Raw genomic sequence first — 21,734 nt, 5'->3', positions numbered from 1 at the left:
TATTTATTTTATTATTGTTATATTATAGTTAATTTTTGGTGGTCTTCCAAGAAAATTAAGCCATACGTAACAACAAGGTACGTAGATATCTCCATCATGAACCAAAAAGGATCACCACCGCCCATACCAAAGCATGATATCTGCACTTACTCTTTGCTTTATCATAAAGATTTGTATGTAGCAAAAAAAAAAAGGAAATCTATGAAGATACGAAACATAAACATTTTCGATTACGAGAGAGATCAAATTAATGGGGAGTATTAAACACACAAATCATGGCAAAAAGCATTGCTAGTCAGGAATATACACACAAAAACACACGTAATCGATTGTACCATGATTGATTTCTTTCAATTTATTTAAGTTAATTTGTGCGTGAAGTGTTGTAACTACCACACTGATGTTTCTTGTCCCACCACTAAAAAATGAATAAAGAATAGTAAGAACCATCTCGGTTAAAACCTTGACTTATCTTAGATTTTTCGATCAAACACCGATCAAGATGTATTGGTTATTCCGGCACCATTTTGTTCTGCATTGAAGTAGGGTCGATTTTAAATGTTGTAGGCTTATAACCCAGCAAACCGCTAGTTTTCTTACTTTCTCGGCTTTTTCCCTTTCACTCGCCCCAATATCTCTGTTTGTTAAGAGTATTCTAGTGTTAAAACGAAGGCCAAAAGGTGAAGATTGAAGGCTAAAATTCGAGTTTGTTTATCTAATGCTTTCAATTTTGAGTTATATAGCAAGAAAAATAGATTTTTAAGTGTAGTTTTATGGGTTTTTTCCTCAAAAATAAATAATAGATAATGGCTTTAGTTATGATGATTATATTATGACTAATATATATTTTACGAAAGGGAGCTGCTAAATTAATTTAGCAAAATAAAAATGAAGAAATCATTTTAAAAGGTGAGATAATGGAAATAACTAGCTAACAAGGTTAATAATGATTTTAGCAACACCCTTTTATGAATTGATTATACCAAAAACATAAACATTAACATGTTAGCCAGGACTGTCATGGTCATATCCTATGTAGAATAATTTGGGTTTCCATATGTTGCCAGAGAGCTACAAGTTTGATCATATATGTTCGTGCACGCAATCTTTAATAAACACATCTTCACGCAAACTTTATCAAATGTAATTTGATCAAGCAAGTTTAAAGACATTTTATTTAAAATCACTGAGGATGATTCAAGATCTAGTGGTGAGGCCACACTTAAATCAAGAGGGTCTGGCCCGCAAAGTAGAGAGAGAGAGATAAAAAGTGTAAAATGTCATCTCTCAATGTTTAAATTTGTGACCGTATAGTTATTAAAACTCTAATATCATGTTAAAGAATCAATTCAACCCAAAAACTTAAGTTTTTAAGTGAGGTCTCAAAATATAATTTATATTATTCTCTAATACATCCCTTCAAGGGATTGTGTTGAATTGGTTTTTTGACATAATATCAGAACCTTGATGACCAAGTGGTCACGAGTTCAAATCTTACCATCCTTATTTATTTAATAAAAATAAAACACAAGGTAATGTGAGCATGTGCAAGTTTCAAATCCAAAGGGTTTTTACTTGAGGGGGTATGTTAGAGAATAATATAAATCACATCTTGAGACCTCAACTAATAGTTTAAACTTTTGGATTGAATTGGTTATTTAACAATAAAATTACACTATCCACTTTTTTATTTTGTTATGATTTATAGCTTCCTTTTTGAAATAAAAGGGTCGTCATTCACAAATGTGAATAAATATTATTCACATGTATTATTTAAAAATAATAATAATAAAATAAATATGTTTATCTTTATTTGCTTCATCCTATTTTACTATTAAATAATAATTTATATGATTGAAAAAACTTATAATTAAACCACCATTAGGATCTTAGTTGATACAGACTAGCCTACCAACACAAAGGATCCACTAGATGTATCAATCGGGTCAATCACAAGGTCAAGAATAAAGAAGTTAAATGAGGAACTGAATGAGCTTGTTCAACACATTTGGGGGAAAGTTGACTTCAAGGGAAAGTTGACTTCAAGGAGGCTACAATACATATGGGATAGCCTATAATCAACATAATTCAAGTGCAAGAAATGCTCATTCTTCCATAATATAGGCTTAGGGTTGGCATCATAATGGCTACCTTGTTTGAACAATTAATCATAACATTACAAGGATATTTTTGATAGAATATTTTGGGAGTTTCTATATTCTATAAGGATAATAAGGGGCATGAGCTATTACAAATATTTTCATACTTATTTAGGAGGTTAAAGTCGGTTTTGGGATGATTTTTTCTAATACATACTTTACACTAACAAGTATAATTTTTTATCTAACCACTGGAACAAGTTGAAATGTTACCATAATTTTTCAGAGATTCTTTTTTATATATGGTTAAAATTTCAGGTCAATAGGATATCAATAAGGTCTTTAAATAAGATACAGAAGCTATTATGCAGAATTTATATTAGTTTCCTTGTTGATTTAGGATTTTTTTATATTATATTCAGAACACCTTTATTATTTTTCTAGAATTGTGTAGGATATTTTTTTATCAATTATAAATAGATTTATTTAGTTTGTATTTAGGTTTCTTTTATAAACTTTGATTTCATAATAATATTGCTTGTGTGTGAGAGGTATATTCTCGCATTCCTAAGTTCTCTAAAAAGCTGATTTGATTTATTGAATAACAATTGTCTTCGTGACATCTTCTTTTTACTTTCTGTTTATGAATTAGTATTTATTGGGTAATGGTTCATTTTAATAGTATTGGTGTATTGGTTCAGATAATCTATGTATCACATTTCTATCAAACATGATTCTTTGACTTTCTAGAATTTATCTTTCTTGGGTATAGATTACATGACCACGTGATTAAATCACTAGTTTTTTTTAATAAGATTTGAGGATGTTAGTCATATATCCTTTTAGATATATGACACTTATCAAATCTTTGACACTTATCAAATCTTTCATAAATTAGTAGTAGCCTATACCTACAAGTACCCTTATCAGTTACCTCATTTGGTAACTTTTCAATATTCATGCTTTTGATAATTTCTCACTCTAATCTTATCATTTGTATCACTACATTTTCTGTCTAATATTGTTTCACTCCCTACACATCCTTTGGATATTCCTTTTTTTAAACAACTACATATAATCATCATTCTTGTTTACAATACTTCTCACACCCCTATATGCCACATCATCCTCACTCATTAAAATCGCGTATCTCTCTCTCTCTCTCTCTAGCATATATTAGTTTATTAGCCTGCTTTACATGTGGGTCGGATCAAAAAAGATTTACATATGAAAAAAAATATCCAGGTCACAAGAAATTATATGGTATTGTTATTAAATTTGACCTAATATGTCAATTTTAAAATCTTCGAACTCGACTCATTGTCTAACCAAGGTTAAAATTAAACCATGTAAGAATTGTCTTGACATGATCTAGTTAAATTGACATATTTAAATATAACTTAAACGATCGGTAAAAAAAAAGGATTTGCTTAAAAAAAACTCAAGATGACTTTTTTTATTTTAATATTAAGACAATAACATATTAGATCGACTCGAGCTTCATTGTCTAACCTACTAAACCAGCGACCCAGATCATGGACTCCACTGGGTTTAATAACTTTGGTTTTTTTAAAAATTGTTTTTTACTTAAAGATATGATAACAAAAGTAGACACTCACTAAATTAAACACTATCAAATACCAGGATATTTGTTTGAGATTACGATAACCTCATACAAAGCAAACCGAAACAAATTATGAAGAGCAATTCAAAATCAACCAAATATTAAAGGATGAAATTGAAAAGAAAAAAAAAGTAAAAGGATTCAATCAAAAGAAAAAAAAACTAGAAGATGATATTTAAAAAAGAAAAGGAAAGGAAAAAAAAAAGGGCTCGACCTAACGGTTCAACCTTGAAACCTTTTGACCTAACTATTTGCCTAACCTGGGTTTAAAATTAACTCGCGTAGAATTTACTCCAAAATGACTCGGTCAACTTGGCAAGTTCAACGAAAACCTGGATGACCAGTAAAATGCGTGGTTTGGTTTTTAAAGTTTTTTCAAAATAACATCTTTTTTTAATATTGAGATGATGATATATTGGATTGACCTAAGCTTTGTAGCTTAACATGTCAAACTCATAATCTGAATTATTGACTCCACATGATTTAACAACTATGTTTTTTTTAAGTATTTTTTACTTAATGATATGATAACAAAAATATAATCCAATAAAATTAAGCATTAACAAAATATTGAGATGTTTGTTTAAGGTTGTGCTAACCTTATAAAAAGCAAAACAAAATAAATTACGAAGACCAAATCAAAATTAATATAATATTGAATGATGAAATTAAAAAAATATATAGCTAAAAAGAATCCAATAAAAAAACAAAAAATGATGAAATATATAAAAATTATTTTATGAGAATAGGATATTATATGATTCTCAAGATTAAAAAAAAACATTATCTTTAAAGTTTGTTTCTTAAGTGCAAAGAGTGTTTAAGTTTTCTTACTATAACTTTTGCACTACTTTATAAAATAGCCTAAGTATGTTTAATGACGATTATGATCCTTTCAATTCATATTGGAAAAGACCTTAGAATGATCATACATTATTGAATATGTTTGAGAGAGAGAAAGAGAGAGATTTGCATATTAATTATAATATCTTTTCTAAGAGCTTGATTGATTAAAATATTTCATATTATGCTACTGCAATTAACTTTGATTGATTTGCTCAGTGGATGAACATATATAATTATTTGGGTATTATTATTTCTTATTGAAATATATATTGTTGAGGTGGGAGTAGGTAGTTTTTCTTTACTACTTATACGAATAAATTAATGTGTACCTTTAGACATATAATAGCCTCCTTGGTAAATGGGTTAGCTCCCATGATATCATTAAAAAAAAAATTGAATCTTAGGAAAGATTGGTGGCAAACTAATTTATTATGAATGCATCAGTTCATTTAATGATAGCCTATTTAAGACCCGAATAAGGAATTAGTCTCAATGCATAAAAGTTGCCCTTAATTTGTAGTTTAGCCATCAAATTAACACCCATGAATTTCATTTTTTTTTTTTATTCGAGGAAACCCCACCCCTCAGAAAGCGTATTTTATGGACCCAGGTGAGCGAGTAAAACCTCAGCTGTCCCAGGCTCTTATAAGAGGTGCATGCCCTAACTCGAACTCGAGACCTGCTTTGCAGATCTCAAGCCCTTTGCCATCATGCCACATCCCTAGAGGACAGAATTTCATTATTTTGCTAATACTTGGTATTAATTGTCCTTGGTTAGAGATTTTTGACATTTTATTTCTCACAATTTAATCTGAGATTTTAATTTTAATAGGTAATAAAAATGACTACCCCATCTTAACCATCATGCCAACCCCTTATATTACAAAGACAAATTATATTATATGAAAATATAACATTATAAAATGGATCCCAAATATCAATTAATATATATATTTTTTTTAACGTGGGTGTCCGGCCAGCTTGAGCGCACCTCGACTAATTCCACGGGCCCTGAAGTTAACGACCATGTAAGACTCTAGTGGCCCTGAAGTTTGTAAGACTCGAATTGATAAGCTCTAGGAAGCAAGCTCAGGGCCTGACTAGATGAGCTTCATCTCTCATGGATCGAAAGTCTTACTTCTTAATATTGCCTGTCCTACAGTTTCATTTATGAATACATGTATCTGATAAGCACAAGAGATATATAGTAAGATTTCTTTCAATACTAGCTTTAGATAGATATAAAATTTATTTCTTGACCTGTTTTTATAAGGGTTTATTCAGTTGGTTATCATCTAAATTTGGCTAATCCTCTCTATTAAGATCATTGATGACAAGTTCTAATTTTTTTCAAGATGATGTTTGAAGTACATTTGTTTTAACAGACTGCATGAAACAATCTTATCTTGTGTTTTAAAAAATCCAAATATATCATAGCTCATTTAATTGTATATTTGATGGTTAGAATTATTTGCACCATTGATCAAAATGAGAAGCGATAATGTTCTTACCAATACATGTTCACAGGTTCTTTCCAAGTTCCTCAGTAAAAAGGAGAGGGACCCAGTTCATTGGTATGATATAAGATTGCTTCTGCAAATCTTTTTGGCTTGCTGCTCTAAATGGCTATATGGTGTTTGATAAAATGCTAATGCAGAAATTTAAGCTTACAGAGTTCATTGGTTGAAGACTCATTTGAGCATATATTGTAGATGGATATGAAGTTTATTGGCTTTCATTCAAGATTTCTTTAACTAAGAAACATACTTATAATTGTATATGCCTTACTATTGTATATTTATATTGATCATAAAATCTAAAATATAAATTAAATCACCCAAAATTTCTTAATAGAGACATTTTTATATGGAAATTTTCTCCCTCCAAAGAAACTCCTCTAAATTCTTCGCGGCATCATCCCCTCAGAGTGCCCTTTTTTTTTATTTTGCTTTCTATCAAATACTCGGCCTTCTCTTACCCAGAAGGGTCCACTACATTTCCAATCTATCATTTCTTTTCTCTATTACTAAGGCATATGTATTCTTTCAGCATGCAAAAGCAAAAGATTGCAAGATCTCGATATTGTTCGCATGATTTTTTGACTGCTCCTTTCTTCCCTTTTGGGCCAACGGACATGAACATCTATGGCTGCTATCTGTGCTTGGCAAGTAGTCCTTCTTGATGGGTCCTGCACATTTTCTCTCCTGTTGTAGACATGCATGATTGGTTTAGGTCCACCAGCAGTTTGCTTGGCGCACATCTGTTAGAGGCTTGAGAATATCAACCTTTAACATTCTTCATTAGCCATAAGAGCTTTTGATAAAATCTTTACGTTTTTGTCCGTGTTCCTGTGGTTTGGACTCTTCTCAATGTTCTTGGGGTTTATCATTACACGTTCTTCTTTTCCTCTAGAATTGGGTGTTTCATAATCAATTGGAATTAGAACAAAAGCTATCCAGGATTGCAGAGTAAAATTACTATATAACTTGCTTCCATAGATAAAATTATCTGTTATTATAAAATTGAATAGGGTAGAACGATCTTTAAATCTTTTGATTTGTGCAATGTAATGTCTAAAATACATTTAAAAGTTAAATTTGCTTAACTATTTGCTAGGGGAATTTTTGGTTTTTTTATCTTTCTTACGATAGTTTAATTACTAATGTACCCTTAAAAACAAAAAATTTATAGCTTATGTCAAGTGGTTTTTTGTTTTTTTAGTTATGGTTTTTTCATTAATATCATGTAAGGTCTAGAGCACTTAGCTCTTTTAATAATTAAAAAAAAAAAAAAAGTTATTGGTGTATGAGAGGCGTCTGCACCTTTTATGTGACACGTGTGACGCCTCTCGGTGTCCAAAAGGAAGCAATCATCGTCGTTGTCGATGGTGCACGTGGAGGCGAGTTCATAGGGGCAGCACGCGTAAGATGTCTTGCGGTGGTTGAGTTTTTTTCTTCCCTATCTTTTCTCTCTCTTTCTCTTAGGAAACATTTCTCAGCCAAAATTAAGAGTTATCCTCCATTTTCTTTTTATTTCAATTGTGGCCCTCATTCTTTTGATTTTTTTTATTTGTATTGAATTCTTTTTATTATTAATTGTTTTTCAATTTCATCTCTTATCATTTAATTTGATTTAATTTTTATGTTAGATTTGGCCTTTATTATTTTAATTTTTTTTTCTTGGTTTCTTTTTTAAATTATTTTTATTTTTAATTTTATCCTTCAATGTTTTATTTTTTTTAATTGGGTTTTGTTAGTTTTTTCAGTACAATGATCTCGGTCTTATGATCTAGGTCATTGGTATGGAATTTTAACCCAGATTGATTTATATCTTATTTTTACTGATTTTATTTTTTGATTTCATCATTCAACATTGAGTTTATTGAAAATTAAGCATTTTTTTTGTTTTCTATGACGATAACCCAGCCTCGCGGTTCGGGTAACACATTTGTCATGCTAGCTCTAATTGGTTCAAGACTTTTAAATCATTTTATTTTTATTATTTTTATGTCAAGTTTGTGCCTCATTTTTTTTATTTTTTTATTTTTTTAAAATTGATTTTTTTTTAAATTTTCAACCTTCAGCATTGGATTGTTGAGGATTGGGCTTCGTTACTTTTTTTATGCGGTCATCCCCGTCTCATGACCTGGGTCACGGGTATGAGATGTTAGCCAAGGTTGACATCGACCTTCTTTTTTAATCATTTTTTACACCTATTTTCTTTCTTGATTTCAGTCTTCGACTTTGAGTTTATTAAATATTGAGTTTGTTTATTTTCTTTCTATATGTTTTTTATGAGAATGTCCCGGCCTCACGATCCCTATCACAGGTTTACTATGCTAACCCGGATTAAATTGAAGCTTTTTTCCATTTTTCATTTTCTTTTCATCTTCTCTTCCTTTAGCATTATGGTCTATAAATTGATTCATGGAATTTTCGTTTTCTTTAAAACACGTACGCTAGCAACACTTTAATATCGTTTTTTTCTGTTACAAAAGAAATCAACTCGGCTTGTGGCGATACACGAGCCACCTATGTAGTAAACAACCAAGGGATGCATGTGGCAGTAGTTCACCACCTATATTATGCAGTGCCTATCAAATTAATATTTGATTTGCCTCAGCTTTTTATCGATTATTACCATCATATAGGAAAATTAATAGGATACATATCTTCTAAGTAACAACTATCAACCTTTTAAATAATTTTGAGATTTTTTTAAAAAAATTAATTTCATTAAAAGTAGAAGTACTGATATCAAAAACTATTTTTAAAAAATAAAAAAATATTATTTTAATGAGTTTCCAAATAAAAAACAATTTAAAAAATAACAACTATCACATTTTCAAATATTCTCATAACCGTAACCCAACTTGACAGTAACCCAACTAAGTTATGGTTGAAGATTCAAAAAAATATATCCACCTTTAATGAAGATACAGGGATAGAGGATGTCAAAGAACCATCTCAACCCAATAGCTTAAGCTATTAGGTGAGGTTCCAGAATATGATTTATATTATTCTCTAACACACCCTCTCAAGTGAAAGCTCTTTGGGCTTGAAACTTGTACAGGCTCACATTACCTTGTGCTTAATTTTTATCAAATAAATAAGAATGGTAAGATTCGAACTCGTGACCGCTTGGTCATCAAGGCTCTGATACTATGTCAAAGAACCATCTTAACCTAATAGTTTAAGCTGTTAGATGAGGTCTTAGGATATGATTTATATTATTTTCTAACAGAGGATTTCATGTATTGGCTTAATAATTATGATAGAATGATGGAATATGCGATAATATTGTTAAGAGAAAAGATGAGGCGATTGGTGGAGATTAGATCGAGAGGAATAGCTTTTTTCACACTAAAAACAAATCCAAGATATTTTGTTAACAGAAGATGTCTGTTCAAAGTTGCTTCATATGAAGTAATTATTGAAGAATAGACTTATTTCACTGCTAGTTGAGTGGCCAAAGACCATTATTAAAGTTAATTTGCAACCTAAAGAAGAAAATAGAGATATGGGCGCATTTCCCTCTTTGCTAATAAAGGAGAGCCATGCACTTCCTTCGAAGCAAAATCTCTTTCCATGGTAACGTCCTAGCCGAGCAGGTGACTGAACTTCATAAAGAATATGGAGTCCAAATCTTCGAATAAAAGACAACTTCCAAAGAGATTGTGCCATGGCCAGTGATCGATCGTTTATGAAATGGAAAATAATCCAAGGTGAACCTGAGATTTCTGCATTTATTTCCACGAGCACTACAGAACCACAAAATATAGATTTCACACTAGATATAGATAAACAATCCATGAAGATAAATAATAAGTTTAGTGACAGGGACAAATCCCTGCAAGAGAGATTTTGATTGATCTTGGGGAGACCCTACCCTGCTAACCCCATCTCTGGTAGGTTAGACAAGGTTATGGTTGGCAAAGTGAAGCCTACCCAAAACTCTAACATGTTTTGTATATCCTAGTTCATAATGTTTTTTTACTTGTTTCTGGTATGATTCTTAATGTTTTTAAATTGTTTTCATGATGTGTTGATATTAAAAATAATTTTTAAAAAAATAATTTTTTTATATATATTTCCAAACAAAAAAACATTTTAAAAAATAATCTCTAACCCAATTATATATAAAAAAACCATAAGTTAATTAGCTCCATTTCAAGAAACTGGGAGTCTTTCAGACACTACATAAAAGGAAGTTAAAGAAAAAGAAGAAGAAGAAAACCTCCTTCCTAATCCAAGACCCATCAATCATACAATGCAACCTATAAAAACTCGTATCGTTCATGATCGTCCAAGTCACCTCATCCCATCAAATCCTCTTCGAAAATGCAGGAAAAGAAAGGTTATGGCGTTCAAAAATTAAAAAAGGAAATCATACATCTTGGCACTCCTCTATAATTGAAGGAATAAAGACACATAGCACCAAGGCAAAAAGGTCACAGGACGAGAGGTTCAGTAGGGTTATAAAATAGCATTTGATATGATGACATGACACTGCTCCTCCCGATTTATCATTCTAGTACTTCTACTTGTTCACCATCCATGCCAGGGTAAATCTTGCTTTTAATCAAGAATATTTCATGCATGTACCATTGGTAATTCCAATATCATTGCTCATGCATGTATCATAGGTAATTACTATATCATTCCATGTGTTACATTACGGTGAATTTTTTTAAAATAATTAAAAAAAATATTCAGATATTGCTAATGTATTTTTTATTATAAAAAACATGTCAAGTAAGAATTGACTTGATTGACTTGACATGTCCAAAATAAACCTTACTGAACTGTAAAAATATAGTTTGACTCAAAAACATTTAAGACAATATCTTTTTTTTCTATATTAAGACAACAACATATTAAATCAACCTATGTCAACTCGGGTTAACTTTTTTAATTTGCGACTTGAATATTGAGATCGTAATAACTTCATAAAAAATAAATCAAAATAAATTATGAAGCAATTCTCAATAAATCCAATGTTAAATGATGAAATTGAAAAAAAAAATTATTTACAAAATAAAAGACCAAATAATATGATTTAAGTCAACTCGAGTTAACTTGTCAAACCTAAAACTCTAGTCATTAGACCAAGATAACTGCATAGAAATAAAATTGTAAAAAAATATAAAACTAAATTCTTGGTAAATTCAATGTTGAAAGATAAAATTAAAAAAAATAATTAAAAAAAACTTAAAAAAACTCAAGTCAACTCAGATTAACTTGACAAACTATCAAATTAGATCACGAGACCAAGATAATGTTATAAAAAGTAAATTAAAATAAATTATAAAGTTAAATTCCTAATAAACCTGATATTAAATGATAAAATTAAAAATTATAAAATTAAATAATGTTTTGTAAATCAAAATAAATGATGAAGTTCCATCCCAAATAAATTTAATATTAAATAATAAAATTAAAATTTTTTAAAAAAAGACAGCACTGTTTTAACAAATAATGTTCTGTAAAGAGATGAACAGTAAATTCATCTTCTAATTAATAATTTATTGGCGCTGAATGATTTTACCATGCCGTTGACCCTTTATTAGCTGCTGCGGATTCTCTGATTTTCAAAGTCAAAGAATTTGAGCTCACGCCTACGGGTTTGAGTATACGCGACTTTATCATCAAGAAATTGGAAACCTCGCAAAAATATAGCTCTAGGATTCTATATTTATTTTTATTTTTTATTTCTATTCCGTTTTTTATTCTATAATTAACTGATATGTAATCATCGTACCCCCACAACCTTTGGTTGAGAAAAAGAAACGGTATTTTCGACCAAAAGTATTTTTAATAAGATTTTTATTCACGCATGAACCAATAACGTTACAAACAACTTAAAAGATCTCCTTGATTTCTTAAAAAATCATAAATACCATATTCTAAAAGGTTTGCAGGTCCAGGATAAGCCTTTTACCATGCACACTCATAGATTTTAGGACAAAATCTAGTTTATTATGAAGATAAATACAGCGTGTTTAAGCATGGATGTTCCAATAACCAAACAAAAGAGTGATACAGCTTTGGCCCAGGTTGCTCACAGCTTGAGATGATGATTATTTTGCTGATGAACATCAGCCCTTTGTTCACATCTTATTACAATGAACAATTGATTTTGTTATTTAAAATTATCTCTTGTTGAAAAAGAATGAAGAGACATCTGAGAATTTATTCATCTAGGTCCTTAAGATAGAAGAGATGAAAACTACTCTAAAAACTAGAACAACAGAATGTACAATGTAACCTCTGTACAGTGAAATCAGAGCAGTGCATTGAACTGAAAACAAGAGCAACGAAGCGCCCATGTTGCCAAGTACTGAAGTTAAATCATACAGCCATCTTAAGATGGGTTCTTGACAATCTTAACACTACTGTAGAAGCGCTTCAGATCCTTCATAGCCTTTTCCTCGATCTGAATCGAACGGATCGATGAGGGAGTGTCAACCTCAGGTTTGAACCAGCGGTTCATTCCTGGAGAATCTGATGGCGAGCCCTGACCTGTGGAAACTGAGAATCCATGTGTTTTCATCTTCGGACTATGGGATATACTTTGATGTCGCTTTCCCTGTCATGAGATAAGCAAAAAACGAATAAGATCACTAAGGTAATAATAAAAATGCAGACTTGAACTTCAGAAAAGAAATTGAAACAAAAATAGAAAGAAGGCTTGGTAATTCAATCTAGACATTCTTCCAGCATAAAGTATGGATTTTGTCTTCCAGAAATGAAATGACTTTGTCCACAGAATAAATTGGCGACCTAAAGACATAATCTTGTCATTCACAATATATTAGCCTGCATCATTAAGAATATGATGATGTATCTTGTTGCATTCTTGTAACGCAGAGCAATTATATGCTCATATAATAAATTATCATGTACAGAAAAGGACAGCAATTCAATTACAAAACATGGAAAGACACAGCAAGGTATGAAATTGTATACCTGCTGCATTTGGATGTCTCTAAGTGATGGTCGAGAAAGAAGTGGAGGAGTCCCCGAAGCCCATGAGGGTGTGTTTATTTCTGCATCAGATGCCTGTGATGCTGGTACTGACACCAAAGGAATTGGTTTGGAAGGCATAAGTGAGCTCAACAAAACTTTTCCATCACTTCTACTATCAAAATGATCTTCCACCTGATCTTTGTTCCTAGTTGGTATATTCAATTTGGTTTTGCTCTGTTCATCCTGTATTTGACGAAGTGAAGCAGATTCCTTTGAAACCTTAGCCCCACCCCATGCAGGACCCTCACTTCTGGGTGTTGGTGGAGGGGGAGCAGCATCTTTGGGGACCTCATCCAGGGCACCACTCAAGAACATGGAAAGCCCACCCTTGCGGTTCTTTTTCTTGGATACTGCTGGAGATGAAATCTTATTTTTTGGCAAGTCTGAACCTGATTTCTTCTGAACAAAGAATCCGATCTCTTTAGAAGTTCGGTTCACCACACTTCCACCAAACGTGGTCTCTTCCTCCTAATAAACATTAACTTGAACGATTCAGCAAATGTAACTAGTTATTCAAAAAAATCCGAGGTTAACTTTACGACCTCTTTCGCTCCAATGAAAGACCCAAAGAGCCTTGGACTACATTATGGGGGTTACCTAGCCTTCCCCCAATTCCTAAACTCCCCACTCCACCCCTTCCAAGGTCCTGAAAGCTCCTAGTAGAAATCCCAAGTCTTAACCACTGAGGTGTCCAATCGGAGACTTGGTTAACACAAGGATAGTTAACTAAAATAAGAAAAAACTAATTAATGAGAACCTCCTCCTAGAATATGCGATCAGCCTAGGGAGTTAAATAGGTATTACAACAGTTATCCTAACAGTATTTCTAAACAACCACGCAGATTAAGATTGGGATATTGTCAAGGCAGTTGCCACCAATCATGCGAATTATAGGTGGAATCAAAACCAGCACCTGCTACTCGGTTAAAGCTTGACACCTTACAATACTGAGATGAAAATTCAGCAAATGCACTGGATTCACAGAGAAAATAATGAGATCTTTTAGCCTAATTTAAACAAATCTCAAAAAGGACATGGATGATTTAAACTTGTGCTGGGCCAAAAACTGAATTCCCCCAAGTGACTCTCTGACAGAAGATACATCATGCAACTAGTGGTGCGTGCCCTTGTTGGTTTTGGACTGGGATTTCCAACCAGTTCCGAAATTGTCAAATTGGTAGCTTACTAGGATATGGAGCACATTCTGCATCCATCTATATGCTTGCTGGATCAGGCAGGTTAGCAGGCCAGCATGTTGGGCAGATAGGAATGAGTATTCCTGAATTAGAAATAAATCTTGGTCTGTTGAATGGCTAAAAATAAAGGGACATTGTTTAATATTAATCAGCCAGTTATCCTGAAATACTTAAAACTTTGAACCCCTTAATTGACACAGTATGTTGGTTATTTCATAACTACCAAGTGACCCTACTTCCCTCCTCTTGATTGAGTGGGTCAGGGACAGTAGAGTTGGGTGGGGCAGATAGGTGGGTTGATGAACACCCCTGGTTAAAAGCAGCCTTTAGTAACCATACTTAAATCTAAAAATTTAATAAATAACGCATCAGCAATGGTGCATTAAAAATTTTCATGATAGTAAAAGGAGTTCACATAGAAAAATTAGAAACCTAACCTTATTTGTGGGAAATTGCGAGACCTCAACATCCATGAAATTCTTTACAGAACTGGATTCTGCATCAGTGCTAGTAAAAGCAGATGGCATTTCCCTTTGTTCTGCCTGTTGTTTGCTCTTTCTTCTTTGTTTTCTTGATACCTCAGATTTTTTGCTCCCCTTCTCATCCGGTGATACTGAAGATGATGCTTTTACCAGTGCTGTTTCAACTGGAGCACCAAGTTCAGCCAGTGAACTTTCAAGAATTGATCTTGTCTGAAGTTTTGCAATTTGTTGATCGTCAAGAATATGCCCCTTAGATTGCTTTGTCTCAAGCATCTCAATCTGCTGCAACTTCTTTCGTAAAGCCCGAACTTGTTTGGAAATAGGATCATCTTTGGGTTGTAGGAAGGAATTTAATTGTTGATCTATTACACTCCTTGGGGTGGATTTGTCACTGTAATTGTCACGAGTCCTTGAAACCTCGCTTTCACCATCTTCCTCAATATTGATAATGACAGGAAGAGTAGCTGTTGGAGTTGGAAGACTACGATAGCTCCAAGGTTCAGATGACCTTTGGTCTAACAGATTTTCAAGATTAGCAAGAATTTCAGGTGAGGCACTACCAAAAGCATGTGATGAGACTGTTAAAATATAATCAAGGTTGTGAATGGCAATATCCTGCAGAAAATAGATACAGGGAATTTAGTCAAACATCAGAGATCCATTCATGATTGTCAACAAGAAAACAGCAATAAATACTTGCATAAAGATGGAGATCCTATTCAGAGCAGATAAATAGATAAATGTGTGATATACAATACATAATACATGCAGAAAGGGAATGTAAACAGGATCTTTAAGTTAAGAATTGATCTAACCACGCTATTTTTACCATAGAATGAGATTAACCAAACAAGAAGCATGACAAGTGGGATGAAAGAATAACCAATAATGCATTAGGATAAACTATTTACTAGGAATTTTTACCAATATAAGAATCCCTAGAAAGCCAGCAAAACTAGACATTGCTTCATTCAACCATGTACCACCTAATACATGAGGCCTCAGGGGGTGACTAGTCAGTCAAAAGAGTTCCAAGGAGAAAACATAGTTTTTGGTCCAAACCTAGTTTCAAAAAAGACAGAAAAGCTCTAGGATGACCCTAGAGAAATAGCCAAGCAACCTTCAATAGAATAAAGCACTGCAGTAGATCAGATTTATTTCACAAAAAAATGAACATTTTACGCATGCGAGAGGGAGGGGGGAGGGGTCATCATGTTTTTTGCCTGTCATAGCAATTGATAAGCAACAAATGCTGAGCCTTGAGTCACTTGACATATTAAAGCATGTAGAACTAAAAGACTGGAATCACATTTAATCTACGTACAGGTTGAAGCTCATTGTGTAAGGTTCGGGAATCATTGCAAAGACCATGGCCGTAAAACATACCTCACAATGCTTCCTCAGATCTTCTGCTCCAAGTGAATCGGCAATTTCAAGCATTTGTATAACATTTCGTGGCTCAACCAGACTTTCTGCAGCTGCTTTTTCACAAAGAGCTTTTAAGCTTGGTATGGACTTTAGGCCAGAATCATCCTTCTCTACAACGGATAACATATGATTAGACTCTGCATCATTAAACATACTATCTTCTTCAAGCTCCTCTATTTCATCCCTAACTTGCACCATCTGTGTTTGAGGACTCTTGTCATCACTGGATGGATAGATAGGGTGATAGAGGGAACCAACAATCAATAAATGTGTTTCCCCAACTGAAACTGACGTGGCCTTTTTCACACCATGTAATCGAGTGACAGCTGGTGGCTCATCCTTTCCCTTTTTTCCATCCCACATGTAAACATCGCCTGTAGCTGTAACTACAGCAGCCCAATACTTTCCTGTGGAAATGCTAACGATATTGTTTCCACACAATGAATACAGCTGTAAAACATAGGGAGAGAATAAGAGATGATATTTCATTTCTGAGTTCTGAAATGAGTTAAAAATCAACAGACACCAAGTCTTTTAAAACTAAAACCTGTTGGCATCGAAGATCAGGATCTGCAGATGCCCAATAAAATAATGTGCCATCATCTGTTAGAGCCAAGCTATGCACCATCCCAGCAGCAATAGCAGCCACATGAAGTCGTTCCAAGCGATGAGATTTCCAAGGGGTATTCCCACTTTTCTTTAAATTTCTAGCAATCACAACACGTCTTGGTGTAACCAGTCGGTGACCCCAAGTATAAACCTGCCATACAAGAATATTTACAATTAAACAATGATATGTTATTTGTGAATCCTAAGTGACAATAAAAATGATGTGCTGTTGCCTCCAGTTAAGAATTGCAAACCAAAATGCACATAAGAAATGATCCAATTCAACTCAAAGCTACCTCTCCACCAGCCCCCAATACAATAGTGTGGTATTTTGCCACTGAAACTCCTGTCAAAACTTTGCCTTTCAAGTACTCGACAGCTCTTGGAGTGTAATTGGATGCTGAGTTAGAGGTTCCATACCCAAGTTGACCCTCTCTATTGCAACCCCAAGTGAAAACTTCACCAGAATCAGACACTACAGCAGTGTGTTTGTTTGCTGCAGCAACAGCAACAATCCTTGACCTAAGGGAACTTACCCTACGAGGAGTGGGTTGAGTGTCCACAGTGTACCCAAGCTGACCCTCTGGAGAAAATAAGATCATAGAGATAAATACTTCAGAGTGAAAAAACAGCAAAATGCCATAAGAAAAATACCATTTTTCATTACATAAAGGGTAAGTATGTGATTTAGAATTAAATGGTTCCACAGAGTTGGGAGTTGAAATCAGATATCAGTTGCCTAGAAAACTCAAATAATTATTACCTCTATTGGAACCCCAGGTAAAAACTTCCCCACCCTCCGTAGCAAGAACAGTGTGGTGTTTAGCAGCTGCAATTGCCTTCACCCGGCGGGATCCTAAACCAGAAGTCACCTGACGGGGAGTGATAACTGCAGCTTGGCCACTGAAAACAATAAAATAAAATGCACCTGATTGTTGATACACACAAGTTTCAGAGAAATCACAATAAGCTGAAAGAACAAAACAAGAAAAGATGATGTCATTTTCACAAGTTCAAGCATTATTATTATTATTATTATGCCTGTGGATATCAAAGTCAAATTCTTAACACTATACCTGTGGATATCAAATTCAGGATGCCCAAGGCGGCCCCCTCTTCCAAATCCCCATGTGTAGACTTCTCCACTGGCACTAACTGCTGCACTATGAAACTTAGCAGCAGAGACTAATTTAACAAAAGAGCCATGAAGTGCATCAACTTTACAAGGTAGCTTTTGTATGTGAGTATTTCCAGTTCCAAGTTGATAATTGGCACCACTTCCCCAACTAAACACCTCGGTAGCCACTGAAGAAAAATGATAGTTCAAGGTTATCCACAAACAAAGTGACATAGAATTTGCAGGAACAGTAACACCCTCATCAACCATGCTTGAAATAGATGCAGTTTACCTGAATTATAACCATCTCTGATGACCTGCAATACAGGGCCAGACAGGAGATCGACTGGTGTTCGGGACTTACAGTCCTCCAATGTAGTGGAAGCACCAGACTGAAGGAGGATACTTGCAACTGCAAGATGACCAAAATGCAAAGCCCTGTGAAGGCTACTCCATCCTGATTCTCCATCCTGAATATAGATAATGTTAAGAGTTGTACAAGGTGTTAAGTATAATATCAGCAATAAAACATTGACATCATACACATACTGTACCAGTATTCTACTATTTGGAAGCGACGCTGCTGAATGGTCCACAATTTCAAACGCATCTCATTCATAGAATTTAAAAGTATTTGAAAAAAAGGGACCTATAAACAATATAATGCAGGGTACTGAAACATGCATCTATTGGAAACAAAAGCTTAAGGACAGCTTTACCTCATCTTCCAAAATATTTAAACAAAATTAAGTATTAGTTTCTGCAAGTAACCATGCAAGTCAGGTTTGTTACGCTGTCATATAATGGAAAGAATGAAGAATGTGATGTGACAAGAACAGAATGAAGTGGAACAGGAGTTGTCAAATTAAGCATTGACCCATTGATATCACATGCCCCTCCACAAACAAATTATGTTTACTATCGTGGTTCCATGAAGAGAGTTGCTTTAGACCAACAAATGGCAATAAGTTCCTTTACAAAATATCAATAATGACTTCCACATTGAACTTAATAAGAATGCACACGACCTAGTTTCCCTCTTTAGTCTCTAGTATTTATCATCATCTTTCACCTTTCATCAATACTTACTCACTCCTAGTTAAATCTGCCTTGCCGCTCAATATAAACTCAATTGTCTTGCATCCTAAACTCCATTTCATGTCCGGATTGAATAAAATGATCTGAAGCACACCACATCAAGTAAAGCTCAACGAAGTACATCACATCAAGTAAAGCTCAACACTCATTTGCAACAACTCCACCCATATACATGCCTTATTATCATCAAGGGTCCAATACTAAGAACTTCCAAATAACTGCTGAGCTTTCAAATGACCAATATATTATGTGGAACACAAGCACACATCGAAAATTTAGAACAAAAATAAGAAAAAGGGAAGACGGTGGGAAGTTACAATCTATCACCATAAAAAAAATGCTTATGATTTGAAATTAATCAAATAAACAGAAGGGATAAAAGAGGTATCACACCCTAGCATCAGGGTCAGCGCCAGCTAGAAGAAGCCTCTTAACAATGGGAATGTGGTTTCTCCAAGTTGCAATATGAAGAGGAGTCAGGCCAAACACATTTCTTGCATTAATATTTCCTCCATTCTTCTTATGTAGTGCCAATGCCAAATCCACATCAGCCAACGATCCTTCTCGCACGACATGCCACAGATCCTTCTGTGAACCACCAGATGAAAATTTCTGAGCAGCTGTTTGCAAATTATATTTTTGTCCTTGTGGTGAAACCAGGACCTCCATTGTCAAATGACCTAAACAACTCTTCCTAACTCACAGAAATTTATTGCTTGTAGCTCAGGGCTTCCAAATGCAGCTTAACAGTAAATCTGTTTTGCCCAATTAATGTCAAGAACCAGATCCGAAATCCTTATAACAAGTTACCACCTGACTAACAAAGCACCTGGCCCATGGAATAGAATCTTTCTAGTCCATGCTAACTGATTTTCCAGTTTAAGAATCAAGAGCATCAAAAAGAGATTTCCATCTAAATACAAACTTGAATTTCCATCTAAATACAAACTTGAATTAACAAACTGCTAAACCACTAAAATCATCACCATCAGTAGCATGAACACAAAGCAGTTCCAGCAGCCATTCACAAACGCCCATCAACACGCATCAAGCTCAATAGGACACTGCATTACCGAGTTTCTCTGTCAGTAAAATATGCATCCTATGGTAAATAATTAACTACTGAAGTGAATTGGACAGGATAGGACACAAAGATTTGTACATTAAGCAAAAGATAATGAAAGAGAATCTGAAAAAGTGAGGGGGCAATTTTTTCACTTTTATTGGACGAAAAAGACGAGGGTGGACCCTCTGGGCACAATCCATAGTTAGAAAAGGAAGACAAAACTGCTAAATGAGGCAATTCATTATAAGATTTTAATGCGATGCCAACTGTCATAATGAAGATCCATCACTGCAAAAAAGTTTACAAACAAGGAAAAGAAAAACCTCCACTTTTATCGTCTAATAAAAACTATGAGCATGAACACTAACGAGATTACTCAAGTAATATAAAAAAAGAAATACAAAAATCAAATATTAATCCCAAAAAAAGGCACAGAAATGATTGATCACATTTTACAAATCCAAAATATCGAAAAAACCGATTAACTAAACTCATTCTGAAACTGAATCTTATGGAATAAGACCGCACATTGTGCAAGAATGACTACATTTCTAAGACAAGATTCTTCTCTTACCAACAACCAGGCTGAAAATGTACAGTAACAGGAAAAATAAACAATTACAAGACCAAATCACTACTCTTATTTAGACTCCAATCAACAACAAAAAAAAAACTTTGATAACACATCATAGATGTTAACAATCAAAACCACTACATCGAGCACTTAGATCCATTCAAACATGCAGTATTAATCATTACCAATCATAAAAATCAAAACCCACCTAGCAAAGTTTCAATCTTTAATATAAAACAAGTCAAAAACCAATGACCCATTATGATTTCCCATCTCCAAAAAAAAAAAAAACCGAGAAATCAAAAACTCAAAACAAAGAAAAGCTGACAAGAATTGGAGCGAAATGAACAGAACCCATTAAAAACTATAAAGTTAAATCATCATCACCTTAGAATTGCAGCTTGATAAGAAAAAAAAAAACGCTTGGCGAATATGAAATGAAAGAGAGAATCCAAAACGAAGTAAAGATTATATATGAGGTGTTTGGTTTCTGTAAAGAACAAGAGAATCGAACCACAGAATATACCCAAGAAGGCCATGCTCGGCATTTAACAGAAAGAAGAGCCGGGCATTTAAAGGGAAGGGCATCGTGGGAATTTAACTAGGTCTAGTGACGAAAATGTCCTTGTACTTTTCAGAGATTGACGTCGTTGGATCTTGGTGTTCGGTTTCCGTGGTTGTAGTCTTTGAACACGTTGGTTTAAAAAAAGTACGTGTATGGGTGTTTTTCTGATTGCCACGTGGCACATGTTTAGGCAGCCAAAAAGTCAGGAGAGATATTATAATCTGAGGGTTGGGGTTATTGATTCATATAAAAAATTTTCTATTTCCAGTATTTGTTTTTTCAGTTTTTTTAATAAAGAATTAAAATATTTTTTTATTGAAAATAAAGATAATTTTTTTCATAAAAAAATAAAAAATACTTCATGATTATAACTATTTTTCATAAAAAAATCAAAACCATAGTTTATGAAAGTCATCTTAAATTTTGTATTTGTTATAATTTAATTATAGAATATTTATTTTATTTTATTGAAATTAAAAATAATCATAAAAAATTATATTCT

General features: G+C 33.5%; 1 protein-coding gene across 2 annotated transcripts; it reads right to left on the bottom strand.

Annotated features, from left to right (window-relative positions):
- Window positions 1-12,148: 12,148 nt before the first annotated feature.
- On the bottom strand, window positions 12,149-21,218 carry LOC7489655 (uncharacterized). 2 transcript variants are annotated; one of them, XM_024583107.2, is made up of 11 exons: window positions 21,055-21,215; window positions 19,421-20,091; window positions 18,222-18,399; window positions 17,889-18,117; window positions 17,576-17,715; window positions 17,109-17,395; window positions 16,751-16,963; window positions 16,162-16,653; window positions 14,731-15,390; window positions 13,038-13,565; window positions 12,149-12,657 (listed from the first exon to the last, which is right to left on the bottom strand). In XM_024583107.2, exons 2-11 carry the CDS (start codon window positions 19,694-19,696, stop codon window positions 12,433-12,435), a joined length of 3,228 nt encoding a protein of 1,075 aa, XP_024438875.1. In that variant the 5' UTR covers window positions 19,697-20,091; window positions 21,055-21,215; the 3' UTR covers window positions 12,149-12,432. The 2 variants fall into 2 exon arrangements, with proteins under 2 accessions (XP_024438875.1, XP_024438876.1); XM_024583108.2 differs by lacking the exons at window positions 12,149-12,657; window positions 13,038-13,565 and adding an exon at window positions 13,574-14,376 and having other exon boundaries at window positions 21,055-21,218.
- Window positions 21,219-21,734: the final 516 nt, after the last annotated feature.

This window comes from Populus trichocarpa, chromosome 13 (assembly GCF_000002775.5).
Source record: "Populus trichocarpa isolate Nisqually-1 chromosome 13, P.trichocarpa_v4.1, whole genome shotgun sequence".
NCBI classification, from domain to species: domain Eukaryota; kingdom Viridiplantae; phylum Streptophyta; class Magnoliopsida; order Malpighiales; family Salicaceae; genus Populus; species Populus trichocarpa.
The sequence above is the reverse complement of the archived record's forward strand: the minus strand, read 5'-3'. Positions and strand labels throughout refer to the sequence as shown.